Below are 20,792 nucleotides of genomic sequence, written 5' to 3'. Positions count from 1 at the left end.
CCCTTCCCATTCACTCCCACTGTCCACACTTCCAATGGGACCCCTCCTTCCCATTCACTCCCACCGTCCACACTCCCAATGGGACCCCTCTTTCCCATTCATTCCCCTGTCCACACTCTCAATGAGAACCCCTCCTTCCCATTCACTCCCACCGTCCACACTCCCAATGGGACCCACACCTTCCCATTCACTCCCACCACCCACACTCCCAATGAGACCCCACCCCTTCCCATTCACTCCCACCGTCCACATTCCCAATGGGACCCCCTCCTTCCCATACACTCCCACCATCCACACTCCCAATGGGACCCCTACTTCCCATTCACTCCCACCGTCCACACTCCCAATGGGACCCCTCTTTCCCATTCACTCCCACTGTCCACACTCTCAATGAGAACCCCTCCTTCCCATTCACTCCCACCGTCCACACTCCCAATGGGACCCACCACTTCCCATTCTCTCCCACCGTCCACACTCCCAGTGGGACCCTGCCCCTTCCCATTCACTCCCACCGTCCACACTCTCAATGGGAACCTCTCCTTCCCATTCACTCCCACCGTCCACACTCTCAATGGGAACCCCTCCTTCCCATTCACTCCCACCGTCCACACTCCCAATGGGACCCCACCCCTTCCCATTCACTCCCACTGTCCACACTCTCAATGGGAACCCCTCCTTCCCATTCACTCCCACCGTCCACACTCCCAATGGGACCCCACCCCTTCCCTTTCACCCCACCGTGCACACTCCCAATGGGAACTCCTCCTTCCCATTCACTCCCACCGTCCACACTCTCAATGGGAACTCCTCCTTCCCATTCACTCCCACCGTTTTGTTACATCCTCAAAGAATTCAATCAGGTTTATAAGCATGACCTGCCCTTCCAAAGCCATGCTGACTACACCTAATCAGACCATGTCTCTCCAAATGCTCATAAACCCTGCCTCTCAGTAAGACTAACTGGTCTGTAATTTCCTGAATTATCTCTACTCCATTTCTTGAACAAGAGAGCATCATTTGCAACCTTCCAATCCTCCGGTACTTCTGCCCACCTAATTGATGATGCAACGATCATCGTCAGAGGCTTAGCAATCTCCACCCTCGATTCCTCCAGTAGCCTGGAGTATATCCACACTCCCACTGGGAACACCTCCTTCCCATTCACTCCCACCGTCCACACTCCCAATGGGACCCCTCTTTCCCATTCACTCCCATTCTCCACACTCCCTATGGGACCCCTCCTTCCCATTCACTCCCACCATCCACACTCTCAATGATAACCCCTCCTTCCCAATCACTCCCACCGTCCACACTCCCAATGGGACCCACACCTTCCCATTCACTCTCACCGTCCACACTCCCAATGGGATCCCCTCCTTCCCATTCACTCCCACCGTCCACACTCTCAATGGGAACTCCTCCTTCCCATTCAATCCCACCGTCCACACTCCCAATGGGACCCCACCCCTTCCCATTCACTCCCACCGTCCACACTCCCAATGGGACCCCATCCCTTCCCATTCACTCCCACTGTCCACACTTCCAATGGGACCCAACACTTCCCATTCACTCCCACCGTCCACACTCCCAATGGACCCCACCCCTTCCCCTTCCCTTCCACACTCCCAATGGGACCCCTCCTTCCCATTCACTCCCATCCTCCACACTCCCAATGGGAACCCCTCCTTCCCATTTACTCCCATCCTCCACACTCCCAATGGGACCCCTCCTTCCCATTCACTCCCACCGTCCACACTCCCAATGGGACCCCACCCCTTGCCATTCACTCCCACCGTCCACACTCCCAATGGGACCCTGCCCCTTCCCATTCACTCCCACCGTCCACACTCCCACTGGGAACACCTCCTTCCCATTCACTCCCACCGTCCACACTCCCAATGGGACCCCTCTTTCCCATTCTCCACACTCCCTATGGGACCCCTCCTTCCCATTCACTCCCACTGTCCACACTCTCAATGAGAACTCCTCCTTCCCATTCACTCCCACCGTCCACACTCCCAATAGGACCCCTCTTTCCCATTCTCCACACTCCCTATGGGACCCCTCCTTCCCATTCACTCCCACCGTCCACACTCCCAATGGGACCCCTCTTTCCCATTCACTCCCATTCTCCACACTCCCTATGGGACCCCTCCTTCCCATTCACTCCCACCGTCCACACTCTCAATGATAACCCCTCCTTCCCAATCACTCCCACCGTCCACACTCCCAATGGGACCCACACCTTCCCATTCACTCTCACAGTCCACACTCCCAATGGGATCCCCTCCTTCCCATTCACTCCCACCGTCCACACTCTCAATGGGAACTCCTCCTTCCCATTCAATCCCACCGTCCACACTCCCAATGGGACCCCACCCCTTCCCATTCACTCCCACCGTCCACATTCCCAATGGGACCCCATCCCTTCCCATTCACTCCCACTGTCCACACTTCCAATGGGACCCAACACTTCCCATTCACTCCCACCGTCCACACTCCCAATGGACCCCACCCCTTCCCCTTCCCTTCCACACTCCCAATGGGACCCCTCCTTCCCATTCACTCCCATCCTCCACACTCCCAATGGGAACCCCTCCTTCCCATTTACTCCCATCCTCCACACTCCCAATGGGACCCCTCCTTCCCATTCACTCCCACCGTCCACACTCCCAATGGGACCCCACCCCTTCCCATTCACTCCCACCGTCCACACTCCCAATGGGACCCTGCCCCTTCCCATTCACTCCCACCGTCCACACTCCCACTGGGAACACCTCCTTCCCATTCACTCCCACCGTCCACACTCCCAATGGGACCCCTCTTTCCCATTCTCCACACTCCCTATGGGACCCCTCCTTCCCATTCACTCCCACTGTCCACACTCTCAATGAGAACCCCTCCTTCCCATTCACTCCCACCGTCCACACTCCCAATAGGACCCCTCTTTCCCATTCTCCACACTCCCTATGGGACCCCTCCTTCCCATTCACTCCCACCGTCCATACTCCCAATGGGACCCCCTCCTTCCCATACACTCCCACCATCCACACTCCCAATGGGACCCACACCTTCCCATTCACTCCCACCGTCCACCCTCCCAATGGGATCACTCCTTCCCATTCACTCCCACCATCCACACTCTCAATGGGACCCCTCCTTCCCATTCACTCCCACCGTCCACACTCCCAATGGGACCCCACCCCTTCCCATTCACTCCCACCGTCCACACTCCCAATGGGACCCCATCCCTTCCCATTCACTCCCACTGTCCACATTTCCAATGGGACCCAACACTTCCCATTCACTCCCACCGTCCACAATCCCAATGGACCCCACCCCTTCCCCTTCCCTTCCACACTCCCAATGGGAACCTCTCCTTCCCATTCACTCCCACCGTCCACACTCCCAATGGGACCCCTCTTTCCCATTCACTCCCATTCTCCACACTCCCTATGGGACCCCTCCTTCCCATTCACTCCCACCATCCACACTCTCAATGATAACCCCTCCTTCCCAATCACTCCCACCGTCCACACTCCCAATGGGACCCACACCTTCCCATTCACTCTCACCGTCCACACTCCCAATGGGATCCCCTCCTTCCCATTCACTCCCACCGTCCACACTCTCAATGGGAACTCCTCCTTCCCATTCAATCCCACCGTCCACACTCCCAATGGGACCCCACCCCTTCCCATTCACTCCCACCGTCCACACTCCCAATGGGACCCCATCCCTTCCCATTCACTCCCACTGTCCACACTTCCAATGGGACCCAACACTTCCCATTCACTCCCACCGTCCACACTCCCAATGGACCCCACCCCTTCCCCTTCCCTTCCACACTCCCAATGGGACCCCTCCTTCCCATTCACTCCCATCCTCCACACTCCCAATGGGAACCCCTCCTTCCCATTTACTCCCATCCTCCACACTCCCAATGGGACCCCTCCTTCCCATTCACTCCCACCGTCCACACTCCCAATGGGACCCCACCCCTTGCCATTCACTCCCACCGTCCACACTCCCAATGGGACCCTGCCCCTTCCCATTCACTCCCACCGTCCACACTCCCACTGGGAACACCTCCTTCCCATTCACTCCCACCGTCCACACTCCCAATGGGACCCCTCTTTCCCATTCTCCACACTCCCTATGGGACCCCTCCTTCCCATTCACTCCCACTGTCCACACTCTCAATGAGAACTCCTCCTTCCCATTCACTCCCACCGTCCACACTCCCAATAGGACCCCTCTTTCCCATTCTCCACACTCCCTATGGGACCCCTCCTTCCCATTCACTCCCACCGTCCACACTCCCAATGGGACTCTTTCCCATTCACTCCCATTCTCCACACTCCCTATGGGACCCCTCCTTCCCATTCACTCCCACCGTCCACACTCTCAATGATAACCCCTCCTTCCCAATCACTCCCACCGTCCACACTCCCAATGGGACCCACACCTTCCCATTCACTCTCACAGTCCACACTCCCAATGGGATCCCCTCCTTCCCATTCACTCCCACCGTCCACACTCTCAATGGGAACTCCTCCTTCCCATTCAATCCCACCGTCCACACTCCCAATGGGACCCCACCCCTTCCCATTCACTCCCACCGTCCACATTCCCAATGGGACCCCATCCCTTCCCATTCACTCCCACTGTCCACACTTCCAATGGGACCCAACACTTCCCATTCACTCCCACCGTCCACACTCCCAATGGACCCCACCCCTTCCCCTTCCCTTCCACACTCCCAATGGGACCCCTCCTTCCCATTCACTCCCATCCTCCACACTCCCAATGGGAACCCCTCCTTCCCATTTACTCCCATCCTCCACACTCCCAATGGGACCCCTCCTTCCCATTCACTCCCACCGTCCACACTCCCAATGGGACCCCACCCCTTCCCATTCACTCCCACCGTCCACACTCCCAATGGGACCCTGCCCCTTCCCATTCACTCCCACCGTCCACACTCCCACTGGGAACACCTCCTTCCCATTCACTCCCACCGTCCACACTCCCAATGGGACCCCTCTTTCCCATTCTCCACACTCCCTATGGGACCCCTCCTTCCCATTCACTCCCACTGTCCACACTCTCAATGAGAACCCCTCCTTCCCATTCACTCCCACCGTCCACACTCCCAATAGGACCCCTCTTTCCCATTCTCCACACTCCCTATGGGACCCCTCCTTCCCATTCACTCCCACCGTCCATACTCCCAATGGGACCCCCTCCTTCCCATACACTCCCACCATCCACACTCCCAATGGGACCCACACCTTCCCATTCACTCCCACCGTCCACCCTCCCAATGGGATCACTCCTTCCCATTCACTCCCACCATCCACACTCTCAATGGGACCCCTCCTTCCCATTCACTCCCACCGTCCACACTCCCAATGGGACCCCACCCCTTCCCATTCACTCCCACCGTCCACACTCCCAATGGGACCCCATCCCTTCCCATTCACTCCCACTGTCCACATTTCCAATGGGACCCAACACTTCCCATTCACTCCCACCGTCCACAATCCCAATGGACCCCACCCCTTCCCCTTCCCTTCCACACTCCCAATGGGAACCTCTCCTTCCCATTCACTCCCACCGTCCACACTCCCAATGGGACCCCTCCTTCCCATTTACTCCCATCCTCCACACTCCCAATGGGACCCCTCCTTCCCATTCACTCCCACCGTCCACACTCCCAATGGGACCCCACCCCTTCCCATTCACTCCCACCGTCCACACTCCCAATGGGACCCTGCCCCTTCCCATTCACTCCCACCGTCCACACTCCCACTGGGAACACCTCCTTCCCATTCACTCCCACCGTCCACACTCCCAATGGGACCCCTCTTTCCCATTAACTCCCATTCTCCACACTCCCTATGGGACCCCTCCTTCCCATTCACTCCCACCGTCCACACTCCCAATGGGTCCCCTCTTTCCCATTCACTCCCACTGTCTACACTCTCAATGAGAACCCCTCCTTCCCATTCACTCCCACCGTCCACCCTCCCAATGGGATCACTCCTTCCCATTCACTCCCACCATCCACACTCTCAATGGGACCCCTCCTTCCCATTCACTACCACCGTCCACAATCCCAATGGGACACCCTCATTCCCATTCACTCCCACCGTCCACACTCACAATAGGAACCCCTCCTTCCCATTCACTCCCACCATCCACCCTCCCAATGGGACCTCATCCCTTCCCATTCACTCCCACTGTCCACACTCCCAATGGGATCACTCCTTTCCATTCACTCCCACCGTCCGCACTCCCAATGGACCCCACCCATTGCCATTCACTCCCACCGTCCGCACTCCCAATGGGAACCCCTCCTTCCAATTCACTCCCATTCTCCACACTCCAAATGGGACCCCTCCTTCCCATTCACTCCCACCGTCCACACTCCCAATGGGAACCCCTCCTTCCCATTCACTCCCATCCTCCACACTCCCAGTGGGAACCCCTCCTTCCCATTTACTCCCATCCTCCACACTCCCAATGGGACACCACCCCTTCCCATTCACTCCCACCGTCCACACTCCCAATGGGACCCCACCCCTTCCCTTTCACTCCCACCGTCCACCCTCCCAATGGACCCCACCCCTTCCCCTTCCCTTCCACACTCCCAATGGGACCCCTCCTTCCCATTCACTCCCATCCTCCACACTCCCAATGGGAACCCCTCCTTCCCATTTACTCCCATCCTCCACACTCCCAATGGGACCCCTCCTTCCCATTCACTCCCACCGTCCACACTCCCAATGGGACCCCACCCCTTCCCATTCACTCCCACCGTCCACACTCCCAATGGGACCCTGCCCCTTCCCATTCACTCCCACCGTCCACACTCCCACTGGGAACACCTCCTTCCCATTCACTCCCACCGTCCACACTCCCAATGGGACCCCTCTTTCCCATTCTCCACACTCCCTATGGGACACCTCCTTCCCATTCACTCCCACTGTCCACACTCTCAATGAGAACCCCTCCTTCCCATTCACTCCCACCGTCCACACTCCCAATAGGACCCCTCTTTCCCATTCTCCACACTCCCTATGGGACCCCTCCTTCCCATTCACTCCCACCGTCCATACTCCCAATGGGACCCCCTCCTTCCCATACACTCCCACCATCCACACTCCCAATGGGACCCACACCTTCCCATTCACTCCCACCGTCCACCCTCCCAATGGGATCACTCCTTCCCATTCACTCCCACCATCCACACTCTCAATGGGACCCCTCCTTCCCATTCACTCCCACCGTCCACACTCCCAATGGGACCCCACCCCTTCCCATTCACTCCCACCGTCCACACTCCCAATGGGAACCCCTCCTTCCCATTCACTCCCATCCTCCACACTCCCAGTGGGAACCCCTCCTTCCCATTTACTCCCATCCTCCACGCTCCCAATGGGACACCACCCCTTCCCATTCACTCCCACCGTCCACACTCCCAATGGGACCCCACCCCTTCCCTTTCACTCCCACCGTCCACCCTCCCAATGGACCCCACCCCTTCCCCTTCCCTTCCACACTCCCAATGGGACCCCTCCTTCCCATTCACTCCCATCCTCCACACTCCCAGTGGGAACCCCTCCTTCCCATTTACTCCCATCCTCCACACTCCCAATGGGACACCACCCCTTCCCATTCACTCCCACCGTCCACACTCCCAATGGGACCCCACCCCTTCCCTTTCACTCCCACCGTCCACCCTCCCAATGGACCCCACCCCTTCCCATTTACTCCCACCGTCCACTCTCCCAATGGGACCCCTCCTTCCCATTCACTCCCACCGTCCACACTCTCAATGGGAACCCCTCCTTCCCATTCACTCCCACGGTCCACACTCCCAATGGGACCCCACCCCTTCCCATTCACTCCCACTGTCCACACTTCCAATGGGACCCAACACTTCCCATTCACTCCCACGGTCCACAATCCCAATGGGACCCCCTCCTTCCCATTCACTCCCACCATCCACACTCCCAATGGAACCCACCCCTTCCCATTCACTCCCACCGTCCATACTCCCAATGGGACACCACCCCTTCCCATTCACTCCCACCGTCCACACTCCCAATGGGACCCTGCCCCTTCCCATTCACTCCCACCGTCCACACTCCCAATGGGAACCCCTCCTTCCCATTCACTCCCACCGTCCACACTCCCAATGGGACCCCATCCCTTCCCATTCACTCCCACCGTCCACATTCCCAATGGGACCCCCTCCTTCCCATACACTCCCACCATCCACACTCCCAATGGGACCCACCCCTTCCCATTCACTCCCACCGTCCATACTCCCAATGGGACACCACCCCTTCCCATTCACTCCCACTGTCCACAGTCCCAATGGGACCCTGCCCCTTCCCATTCACTCCCACCGTCCACACTCCCAATGGGACCCCTCTTTCCCATTCACTCCCACTGTCCACACTCTCAATGAGAACCCCTCCTTCCCATTCACTCCCACCGTCCACCCTCCCAATGGGATCACTCCTTCCCATTCACTCCCACCATCCACACTCTCAATGGGACCCCTCCTTCCCATTCACTACCACGGTCCACAATCCCAATGGGACACCCTCATTCCCATTCACTCCCACCGTCCACACTCACAATAGGAACCCCTCCTTCCCATTCACTCCCACCATCCACCCTCCCAATGGGACCTCATCCCTTCCCATTCACTCCCACTGTCCACACTCCCAATGGGATCACTCCTTTCCATTCACTCCCACCGTCCGCACTCCCAATGGACCCCACCCATTGCCATTCACTCCCATCCTCCACACTCCCAATGGGAACCTCTCCTTCCCATTCACTCCCACCGTCCACACTCCCAATGGGTCCCCTCCTTCCCATTCACTCTCATCCTCCACACTCCCAATGGGAACTCCTCCTTCCCATTTACTCCCATCCTCCACACTCCCAATGGGACCCCTCTTTCCCATTCACTCCCACCGTCCAAACTCTCAATGGGACCCCTCCTTCCCATTTACTCCCATCCTCCACACTCCCAATGGGACCCCTCTTTCCCATTCACTCCCACCGTCCAAACTCTCAATGGGACCCCTCCTTCCCATTCACTCCCACGGTCCACACTCCCAATGGGACCCCACCCCTTCCCATTCACTCCCACTGTCCACACTTCCAATGGGACCCAACACTTCCCATTCACTCCCACGGTCCACAATCCCAATGGGACCCCCTCCTTCCCATTCACTCCCACCATCCACACTCCCAATGGAACCCACCCCTTCCCATTCACTCCCACCGTCCATACTCCCAATGGGACACCACCCCTTCCCATTCACTCCCACCGTCCACACTCCCAATGGGACCCTGCCCCTTCCCATTCACTCCCACCGTCCACACTCCCAATGGGAACCCCTCCTTCCCATTCACTCCCACCGTCCACACTCCCAATGGGACCCCATCCCTTCCCATTCACTCCCACCGTCCACATTCCCAATGGGACCCCCTGCTTCCCATACACTCCCACCATCCACTCTCCCAATGGGACCCACCCCTTCCCATTCACTCCCACCGTCCATACTCCCAATGGGACACCACCCCTTCCCATTCACTCCCACTGTCCACAGTCCCAATGGGACCCTGCCCCTTCCCATTCACTCCCACCGTCCACACTCCCAATGGGACCCCTCTTTCCCATTCACTCCCACTGTCCACACTCTCAATGAGAACCCCTCCTTCCCATTCACTCCCACCGTCCATACTCCCAATGGGACCCACACCTTCCCATTCACTCCCACCGTCCACACTCCCAATGGGACCCCATCCCTTCCCATTCACTCCCACCGTCCACATTCCCAATGGGAACCCCTCCTTCCCATACACTCCCAATGGGACCCACACCTTCCCATTCACTCCCACCGTCCACCCTCCCAATGGGACCACTCCTTCCCATTCACTCCCACCATCCACACTCTCAATGGGACCCCTCCTTCCCATTCACTACCACCGTCCACAATCCCAATGGGACCCCCTCATTCCCATTCACTCCCACCGTCCAAACTCACAATAGGAACCCCTCCTTCCCGTTCACTCCCACCGTCCACCCTCCCAATGGGACCCCATCCCTTCCCATTCACTCCCACTGTCCACACTCCCAATGGGATCACACCTTCCCATTCACTCCCACCGTCCGCACTCCCAATGGACCCCACCCATTCCCATTCACTCCCACCGTCCGCACTCCCAATGGGACCCCTCCTTCCCATTCACTCCCACCGTCCACACTCCCAATGGGAACCCCTCCTTCCCATTCACTCCCATCCTCCAACCTCCCAATGGGAACCCCTCCTTCCCATTTACTCCCATCCTCCACACTCCCAATGGTACACCACCCCTTCCTATTCACTCCCACCGTCCACACTCCCAATGGGACCCCACCCCTTCCCTTTCACTCCCACCGTCCACCCTCCCAATGGACCCCACCCCTTCCCATTTACTCCCACTGTCCACAATCCCAATGGGAACCTCTCCTTCCCATTCACTCCCACCGTCCACAATCCCAATGGGACCCCCTCCTTCCCATTCACTCCCACCATCCACACTCCCAATGGGACCCACCCCTTCCCATTCACTCCCACCGTCCATACTCCCAATGGGACACCACCCCTTCCCATTCACTCCCACCGTCCACAATCCCAATGGGACCCTGCCCCTTCCCATTCACTCCCACCGTCCACACTCCCAATGGGAACCCCTCCTTCCCATTCACTCCCACCGTCCACACTCCCAATGGGACCCACACCTTCCCATTCACTCCCACCGTCCACACTCCCAATGGGACCCCTCTTTCCCATTCACTCCCACTGTCCACACTCTCAATGAGAACCCCTCCTTCCCATTCACTCCCACCGTCCATACTCCCATTGGGACCCACACCTTCCCATTCACTCCCACCGTCCACACTCCCAATGGGACCCCATCCCTTCCCATTCACTCCCACCGTCCACATTCCCAATGGGACCCCCTCCTTCCCATTCACTCCCACCGTCCATACTCCCAATGGGACACCACCCCTTCCCATTCACTCCCACCGTCCACACTCTCAATGGGAACCCCTCCTTCCCATTCACTCCCACCGTCCACAATCCCAATGGGTCCCTGCCCCTTCCCATTCACTCCCACCGTCCACACTCCCAATGGGAACCCCTCCTTCCCATTCACTCCCACCGTCCACACTCCCAATGGGACCCCTCTTTCCCATTCACTCCCATTCTCCACACTCCCTATGGGAACCCCTCCTTCCCATTCACTCCCACCGTCCACACTCCCAATGGGACCCCTCTTTCCCATTCACTCCCACTGTCCAGACTCTCAATGAGAACCCCACCTTCCCATTCACTCCCACCGTCCATACTCCCAATGGGACCCACACCTTCCCATTCACTCCCACCGTCCACACTCCCAATGGGAGCCCATCCCTTCCCATTCACTCCCACCGTCCACATTCCCAATGGGACCCCCTCCTTCCCATACACTCCCACCATCCACACTCCCAATGGGACCCACACCTTCCCATTCACTCCCACCGTCCACCCTCCCAATGGGATCACTCCTTCCCATTCACTCCCACCATCCACACTCTCAATGGGACCCCTCCTTCCCATTCACTACCACCGTCCACAATCCCAATGGGACCCCCTCATTCCCATTCACTCCCACCGTCCACACTCAGAATAGGAACCCCTCCTTCCCATTCACTCCCACCGTCCACCCTCCCAATGGGACCCCATCCCTTCCCATTCACTCCCACTGTCCACACTCCCAATGGGATCACTCCTTCCCATTCACTCCCACCGTCCGCACTCCCAATGGACCCCACCCATTCCCATTCACTCCCACCGTCCGCACTCCCAATGGGAACCCCTCCTTCCCATTCACTCCCATTCTCCACACTCCCAATGGGACCCCTCCTTCCCATTCACTCCCACCGTCCACACTCCCAATGGGAACCCCTCCTTCCCATTCACTCCCATCATCCACACTCCCAATGGGAACCCCTCCTTCCCATTTACTCCCATCCTCCACACTCCCAATGGGACACCACCCCTTCCAATTCACTCCCACCGTCCACACTCCCAATGGGACCCCACCCATTCCCTTTCACTCCCACCATCCATCCTCCCAATGGACCCCACCCCTTCCCATTTACTCCCACCGTCCACACTCCCAATGGGAACCTGTCCTTCCCATTCACTCCCACCGTCCTCAATCCCAATGGGAACCCCTCCTTCCCATTCACTCCCACCGTCCACAATCCCAATGGGAACCCCTCCTTCCCATTCACTCCCACCGTCCACCCTCCCAATGGGACCCCATCCCTTCCCATTCACTCCCACCGTCCACCCTCCCAATGGGACCCCATCCCTTCCCATTCACTCCCACCGTCCGCACTCCCAATGGGATCAGTCCTTCCCATTCACTACCACCGTCCACAATCCCAATGTGACCCCCTCCTTCCCATTTGCTCCCACCGTCCACACTCCCAATGGGACCCACCACTTCCCATTCACTCCCACCATCCACACTCCCAGTGGGACCCTGCCCCTTCCCATTCACTCCCACCATCCACACTCCCAATGGGACCCCTCCTTCCCATTCACTACCACCGTCCACACTCCCAATGGACCCCACCCCTTCCCATTCACTCCCACCATCCACACTCCCAATGGGACCCACCCCTTCCCATTCACTCCCACCGTCCATACTCCCAATGGGACCCTCTCCTTCCCATTCACTCCCACCATCCACACTCCCAATGGGACCCACCCCTTCCCATTCACTCCCACCGTCCATACTCCCAATGGGAACCCCTCCTTCCCATTCATTCCCACCGTCCACACTCCCAATGGGAACCCCTCCTTCCCATTCATTCCCACCGTCCACACTCCCAATGGGACCCCTCTTTCCCATTCACTCCCATTCTCCACACTCCCTATGGGACCCCTCTTTCCCATTCACTCCCACCGTCCACACTCCCAATGGGACCCCTCTTTCCCATTCACTCCCACTGTCCACACTCCCATTGGGACCCACACCTTCCCATTCACTCCCACCGTCCACACTCCCAATGGGACCCCATCCCTTCCCATTCACTCCCACCGTCCACATTCCCAATGGGACCCCCTCCTTCCCATACACTCCCACCATCCACATTCCCAATGGGACCCCCTCCTTCCTATACACTCCCACCGTCCACACTCCCAATGGCACCCTGCCCCTTCCCATTCACTCCCACCGTCCACACTCCCAATGGGAACCCCTCCTTCCCATTCACTCCCACCGTCCACACTCCCAATGGGACCCCTCTTTCCCATTCACTCCCATTCTCCACACTCCCTATGGGACCCCTCCTTCCCATTCACTCCCACCGTCCACACTCCCAATGGGACCCCATCCCTTCCCATTCACTCCCACCATCCACACTCCCAATGGGACCCACACCTTCCCATTCACTCCCACCATCCACCCTCCCAATGGGATCACTCCTTCCCATTCACTCCCACCATCCACACTCTCAATGGGACCCCTCCTTCCCATTCACTACCACCGTCCACACTCCCAATGGGACCCCTCCTTCCCATTCACTCCCACCGTCCACACTCACATTAGGAACCCCTCCTTCCCATTCACTCCCACGGTCCACCCTCCCAATGGGACCCCTCATTCCCATTCACTCCCACCGTCCACACTCCCAATGGGACCCACACCTTCCCATTCACTCCCACCGTCCACACTCCCAATGGGACCCCATCCCTTCCCATTCACTCCCACCGTCCACACTCCCAATGGGACCCCTCCTTCCCATTCACTCCCACCGTTCACACTCCCATTGGGACCCCTCTTTCCCATTCACTCCCACCGTCCACACTCCCAATGGGACCCCTCTTTCCCATTCACTCCCACCGTCCACACTCCCAATGGGACCCCTCTTTCCCATTCACTCCCATTCTCCACACTCCCTATGGGACCCCTCTTTCCCATTCACTCCCACCGTCCACACTCCCAATGGGACCCCTCTTTCCCATTCACTCCCACTGTCCACACTCCCATTGGGACCCACACCTTCCCATTCACTCCCACCGTCCACACTCCCAATGGGACCCCATCCCTTCCCATTCACTCCCACCGTCCACATTCCCAATGGGACCCCCTCCTTCCCATACACTCCCACCATCCACATTCCCAATGGGACCCCCTCCTTCCTATACACTCCCACCGTCCACACTCCCAATGGCACCCTGCCCCTTCCCATTCACTCCCACCGTCCACACTCCCAATGGGAACCCCTCCTTCCCATTCACTCCCACCGTCCACACTCCCAATGGGACCCCTCTTTCCCATTCACTCCCATTCTCCACACTCCCTATGGGACCCCTCCTTCCCATTCACTCCCACCGTCCACACTCCCAATGGGACCCCATCCCTTCCCATTCACTCCCACCATCCACATTCCCAATGGGACCCCCTCCTTCCCATTCACTCCCACCATCCACACTCCCAATGGGACCCACACCTTCCCATTCACTCCCACCATCCACCCTCCCAATGGGATCACTCCTTCCCATTCACTCCCACCATCCACACTCTCAATGGGACCCCTCCTTCCCATTCACTACCACCGTCCACACTCCCAATGGGACCCCTCCTTCCCATTCACTCCCACCGTCCACACTCACATTAGGAACCCCTCCTTCCCATTCACTCCCACGGTCCACCCTCCCAATGGGACCCCTCATTCCCATTCACTCCCACCGTCCACACTCCCAATGGGACCCACACCTTCCCATTCACTCCCACCGTCCACACTCCCAATGGGACCCCATCCCTTCCCATTCACTCCCACCGTCCACACTCCCAATGGGACCCCTCCTTCCCATTCACTCCCACCGTTCACACTCCCATTGGGACCCCTCTTTCCCATTCACTCCCACCGTCCACACTCCCAATGGGACCCCTCTTTCCCATTCACTCCCACCGTCCACACTCCCAATGGGACCACTCTTTCCCGTTCACTCCCACCGTCCACACTCCCAATGGGACCCTTCTTTCCCATTTACTCCCACTGTCCACACTCTCAATGAGAACCCCTCCTTCCCATTCACTCCCACCGTCCACATTCCCAATGTGACCCCCTCCTTCCTATACACTCCCACCGTCCACACTCCCAATGGCACCCTGCCCCTTCCCATTCACTCCCACCGTCCACACTCCCAATGGGACCCCTCCTTCCCATTCACTCCCACCGTCCACACTCCCAATGGGACCCCTCTTTCCCATTCACTCCCATTCTCCACACTCCCTATGAGACCCCTCCTTCCCATTCACTCCCACCGTCCATACTCCCAATGGGACCCACACCTTCCCATTCACTCCCACCGTCCACACTCCCAATGGGACCCCATCCCTTCCCATTCACTCCCACCATCCACATTCCCAATGGGACCCACACCTTCCCATTCACTCCCACCGTCCACACTCACATTAGGAACCCCTCCTTCCCATTCACTCCCACAGTCCACCCTCCCAATGGGACCCCATCCCTTCCCATTCACTCCCACCATCCACAATCCCAATGGGACCCCACACCTTCCCATTCACTCCCACCATCCACATTCCCAATGGGACCCCCTCTTCCCATACACTCCCACCATCCACACTCCCAGTGGGACCCACACCTTCCCATTCACTCCCACCGTCCACCCTCCCAATGGGATCACTCCTTCCCATTCACTCTCACCATCCACACTCTCAATGGGACCCCTCCTTCCCATTCACTACCACCGTCCACAATCCCAATGGGACCCCTCATTCCCATTCACTCCCACCGTCCACTCACAATAGGAACCCCTCCTTCCCATTCACTCCCACCGTCCACCCTCCCAATGGGACCCCATCCCTTCCCATTCACTCCCACTGTCCACACTCCCAATGGGATCACTCCTTCCCTTTCACTCCCACCGTCCGCACTCCCAATGGACCCCACCCATTCCCATTCACTCCCACCGTCCGCACTCCCAATGGGAACCCCTCCTTCCATTCACTCCCATTCTCCACACTCCCAATGGGACCCCTCCTTCCCATTCACTCCCACCGTCCACACTCCCAATGGGAACCCCTCCTTCCCATTCACTCCCATCCTCCACACTCCCAATGGGAACCCCTCCTTCCCATTTACTCCCATCCTCCACACTCCCAATGGGACACCACCCCTTCCCATTCACTCCCACCGTCCACACTCCCAATGGGACCCCACCCCTTCCCTTTCACTCCCACCGTCCACCCTCCCAATGGACCCCACCCCTTCCCATTTACTCCCACCGTCCACACTCCCAATGGGAACCTGTCCTTCCCATTCACTCCCACCGTCCACAATCCCAATGGGAACCCCTCCTTCCCATTCACTCCCCACCGTCCGCAATCCCAATGGAACCCCCTCCTTCCCATTCACTCCCACCGTCCACCCTCCCAATGGGTCCCCATCCCTTCCCATTCACTCCCACCGTCCGCACTCCCCAATGGGATCACTCCTTCCCATTCACTACCACCGTCCACAATCCCAATGGGACCCCCTCCTTCCCATTTGCTCCCACCGTCCACACTCCCAATGGGACCCACCCGCTTCCCATTCACTCCCACCGTCCACACTCCCAGTGGGACCCTGCCCCTTCCCATTCACTCCCACCATCCACACTCCCAATGGGACCCACACCTTCCCATTCACTCCCACTGTCCACACTCCAATGGGACCCCTCCTTCCTATTCACTCCCACCGTCCAAACTCTCAATGGGACCCCTCCTTCCCATTCACTCCCACACTAATCTACACCTTTGATCCATACACAGAGCACAGAGGACCAGGATTGGCAGAGTACAGTGTATTCAGTGTCTCAGAACGTGACCCCTGACGGTAGTGGAAGACACGCTAAACAGGACATTTCTCCTCAGACCACCCTCCCATCTTCTGTAAAGCTGGTATGTTCCTGAGGCTGGAGGGATTGTCTAGCTGAGCGTTTGTGGTTGAATGTGGTTCCCGGTCTCATGGGGCAGGCCAACATAACTAACCAGTAGTGTGGGGTCCCATTGGGATTACAGACAGTGGTGGGAATGGGAAGGAGGAATCATTGTGAGTGAGTACGGTGGGAGTGTATAGGAAGGGGTGGGTCCCATTGGGAGTGTGGATGGTGGGAGTGAATGGGAAGGAGGGGTTCCCATTGGGAGTGTGGATGCTGGGAGTGAATGGGAAGGGGTGGGGTCCCATTGGGAGTGTGGAGGATGGGAATGAATGGGAAGGAGGGGTTCCCATTGGGAGTGTGGATGGTGGGAGTGAATGGGAAGGGGTGGGGTCCCATTGGGAGTGTGGAGGATGGAATGAATGGGAAGGGGTGGGGTCCCATTGGGAGTGTGGAGGATGGGAATGAATGGGAAGGAGGGGTTCCCATTGGGGAGTGTGGATGGTGGGAGTGAATGGGAAGGGGTGGGGTCCCATTGGAGTGTGGAGGATGGGAATGAATGGGAAGGAGGGGTTCCCATTGTGAGTGTGGACGGTGGGAGTGAATGGGAAGGGGTGGGGTCCCATTGGGAGTGTGGAGGATGGGAGTGAATGGGAAGGAGGGGTTCCCATTGTGAGTGTGGATGGTGGGAGTGAATGGGACAGGTTGTGGTCCCATTGGGAGTGTGGACGGTGTGAGTGAATGGGAAGGAGGGGTTCCCATTGGAGTGTGGACGGTGGGAGTGAATGGGAAGGAGGGTTCCCATTGGAGTGTGGACACTGGGAGTGAATGGGAAGGAGTGATCCATTGGGAGTGTGGACGGTGGGAGTGAATGGGAAGGGATGGGATCCCATTGGAGTGCGGACGGTGGGAGTGAATGGGACAGGTTGTGGTCCCATTGGGAGTGTGGACGGTGCGAGTGAATGGGAAGGGGTTCCCATTGGGAGTGCGGACGGTGTGAGTGAATGGGAAGGAGGGGATCCATTGGGAGTGTGGACGGTGGAGTGAATGGGAAGGAGGGTTCCCATTGGGAGTGTGGACACTGGGAGTGAATGGGAAGGAGTGATCCCATTGGGAGTGTGGACACTGGGAGTGAATGGGAAGGAGTGATCCCATTGGGAGTGTGGACGGTGGGAGTGAATGGGAAGGAGGGGTTCCCATTGGGAGTGTGGATGGTGGGAGTGAATGGGAAGGGGTGGGGTCCCATTGGGAGTGCAGACGGTGTGATTGAATGGGAAGGAGAGGATCCCATTGGGAGTGTGGACGGTGGGAGTGAATGGGAAGGGATGGGGTCCCATTGGGTGTGTGGACGGTGGGAGTGAATGGGAAGGGGTGGGGTCCCATTGGGTGTGTGGACGGTGGGAGTGAATGGGAAGGTGTGGGTCCCATTGGGATTGTGGACGGTGGGAGTGAATTCTGAAGGGATGGGATCCCATTGGAGTGTGGACGGTGGGAGTGAATGGGAAGGAGTGATCCCATTGGGAGTGTGGATGGTAGTGTGAATGGGAAGATGTGATCCCATTGGGAGTCTGGATAGTGGGAGTGATTGGAAAGGGGTGAGGTAGTCGGGTGTCCTTTGTCCCGGCTGCCTGTGAATTCTGATCCAATGCAACCTCTTGCTTCTCTCTTCAAGGTCAACAGCAATAGCCACCAATCTTCAGAGAAGCCCTCAAAGCTTACCCTCCAGAGGAGAAAGGCCACCATGGTTTGAAAAGCTTTCCAGAACCCCTCCTCCCAGCTGCCAACTCTGCTCACCTCAAACACCAACACCAGAAGGGTCATCTTCTGCGAGTCTCAGAGGAAATTGTGGCATCTCTCGGAGGCTGAGCTGCTGGTCAGGGAGACCTCTGGGCATCTGAGTGTTTGTAGTGGAACAAGTGCTTTTTAATTCTCCAAAAGAGCAGGTGCGGCTGCCGTCAGCAGGTCGTTGCCTCTGTACGGCTCTTGAGGAGGTCATAGTGTGACTGGTTGGAGTCGCCGGTTCGATTCCCGCCAGGGTCTCAGGGATTTAAATAATTTAATAAATCGTGTTGACTTATTTTTAAAAATAGTAGAAATTATATAGTGTACTCCAGAACATGGGACAAAGACTTTAAATCAGGTTTGTTATCACTGACATGACATATGCTATGAAATTTATTGTTTTGTGGTAGCCAGGCATAAAAAATTATTATAATTTACAAGAAAAATAAAATTAAAAAAACCGCAAAAAGAGAAATTTGCCAAGTTGGGATGTGTGGAGGGTGGGTCCAATAAGCGGTCCTGACCCTTGCCTCCCCCTGCTGTCCTTGTTCCCTCAGGGTGGAGTGAGAGGACGGTCTGTCAGCCTCTGTGTGCCAGTGGTGGAGGGAGGGGCTGTTTTATGGAGGTGGGTAGGGTGCCAATCGAGTGGGCTGCTTTGTCTTGAATGGTGTCAAGTTCCTCGAGAGTTGGTGGAGCCACTTGCACTCTTGGGGGGGGGGGTAGGGAGAGGGGAGCTGAAGGAAAGGACGGGGTGTCAGGGAGAGAGTCACTCCCTGACGCTGAATCTGCAGCTGTGGATGTTGTACATTTGCCCAGAGTTACACTGACAGCTTGGCTGAGACTCGGGCTGGCGAGGGACAGGGTGCCAGACAGCAAAGGAGATGTGACAGGTACATCTCTCTGCTGCTGCCCCCACCCCCACCACTGGATGAATGACACATGTGGGAGGGGTTTTGGGATCTTGCTGTGTACAGACTAGCATGACCCCTCCTGGATCGTGGAGGCTAATCCTCTGGGAAAACCCGCACCATCCTCCCCACGCAAGACCACCACCCCAGGATGCGCAGACAGCTCGGGGAGTCTCCTGTGCCAGAAAATGTACTCATCGCAGGACGGCCGGAGCCCTGGCAGGTCCGCAGGTGACCACCGATACTCCTCTGGTCCCCGACACCCCTCCCCGTCTCTGTGATCCCCCAGCCCCTACACCCCTCCCTGTCTCTGTGATCCTCCCCAGCCCCTACAGCCCTCCCCGTCTCTGTGATCCTCCCCAGCCCCTACACCCCTCCCCGTCTCTGATCCCCCTCCCCAGCCCCTACAGCCCTCTCCATCTCTGATCCCCCAGCCCCTACAGGCCTCTCCGTCTCTGTGATCCCCCAGCCCCTACACCCCTCCCTGTCTCTGTGAACCCCCAGCCCCTACACCCCTCCCCGTCTCTGTGATCCCCCAGCCCCTACAGCCCTCCCCGTCTCTGTGATCCCCCAGCCCCTACACCCCTCCCTGTCTCTGAGATCCTCCCCAGCCCCTACACCCCTCCCCGTCTCTGTGATCCTCCCCAGCCCCTACACCCCTCCCCGTCTCTGTGATCCCCCAGCCCCTACAGCCCTCCCCGTCTCTGTGATCCCCCAGCCCCTACACCCCTCCCTGTCTCTGAGATCCTCCCCAGCCCCTACACCCCTCCCCGTCTCTGTGATCCCCCAGCCCCTACACCCCTCCCCGTCTCTGATCCCCCTCCCCAGCCCCTACACCGCTCCCCGTCTCTGTGATCCCCCAGCCCCTACAGCCCTCCCCGTCTCTGTGATCCTCCCCAGCCCCTACACCCCTCCCCGTCTCTGTGATCCTCCCCAGCCCCTACACCCCTCCCCGTCTCTGTGATCCCCCAGCCCCTACAGCCCTCCCTGTCTCTGTGATCCTCCCCAGCCCCTACAGCCCTCCCCGTCTCAGTGATCCCCCAGCCCCTACACCCCTCCCCGTCTCTGTGATCCCCCA

The 20,792-nt window shown here is 58.1% G+C and overlaps 1 protein-coding gene across 1 annotated transcript in view; it reads left to right on the top strand.

Moving 5' to 3' along the window:
• LOC132386423 (V-set and immunoglobulin domain-containing protein 10-like) overlaps window positions 1-19,269 on the top strand; it is a 95,980-nt gene extending 76,711 nt beyond the window's left edge. Inside the window, exons 8-9 of the mRNA XM_059958696.1 lie at window positions 16,918-17,046; window positions 18,697-19,269. Of these exons, the coding sequence (XP_059814679.1) occupies window positions 16,918-17,046; window positions 18,697-18,774 (207 nt within the window). The 3' untranslated portion in view covers window positions 18,775-19,269. The remainder of the gene's footprint in view (window positions 1-16,917; window positions 17,047-18,696) is intronic.
• Window positions 19,270-20,792: the final 1,523 nt, after the last annotated feature.

The sequence above is a fragment of the Hypanus sabinus genome, unplaced genomic scaffold, assembly GCF_030144855.1.
Source record: "Hypanus sabinus isolate sHypSab1 unplaced genomic scaffold, sHypSab1.hap1 scaffold_1154, whole genome shotgun sequence".
Classification (NCBI taxonomy): domain Eukaryota; kingdom Metazoa; phylum Chordata; class Chondrichthyes; order Myliobatiformes; family Dasyatidae; genus Hypanus; species Hypanus sabinus.
The sequence above is the reverse complement of the archived record's forward strand: the minus strand, read 5'-3'. Positions and strand labels throughout refer to the sequence as shown.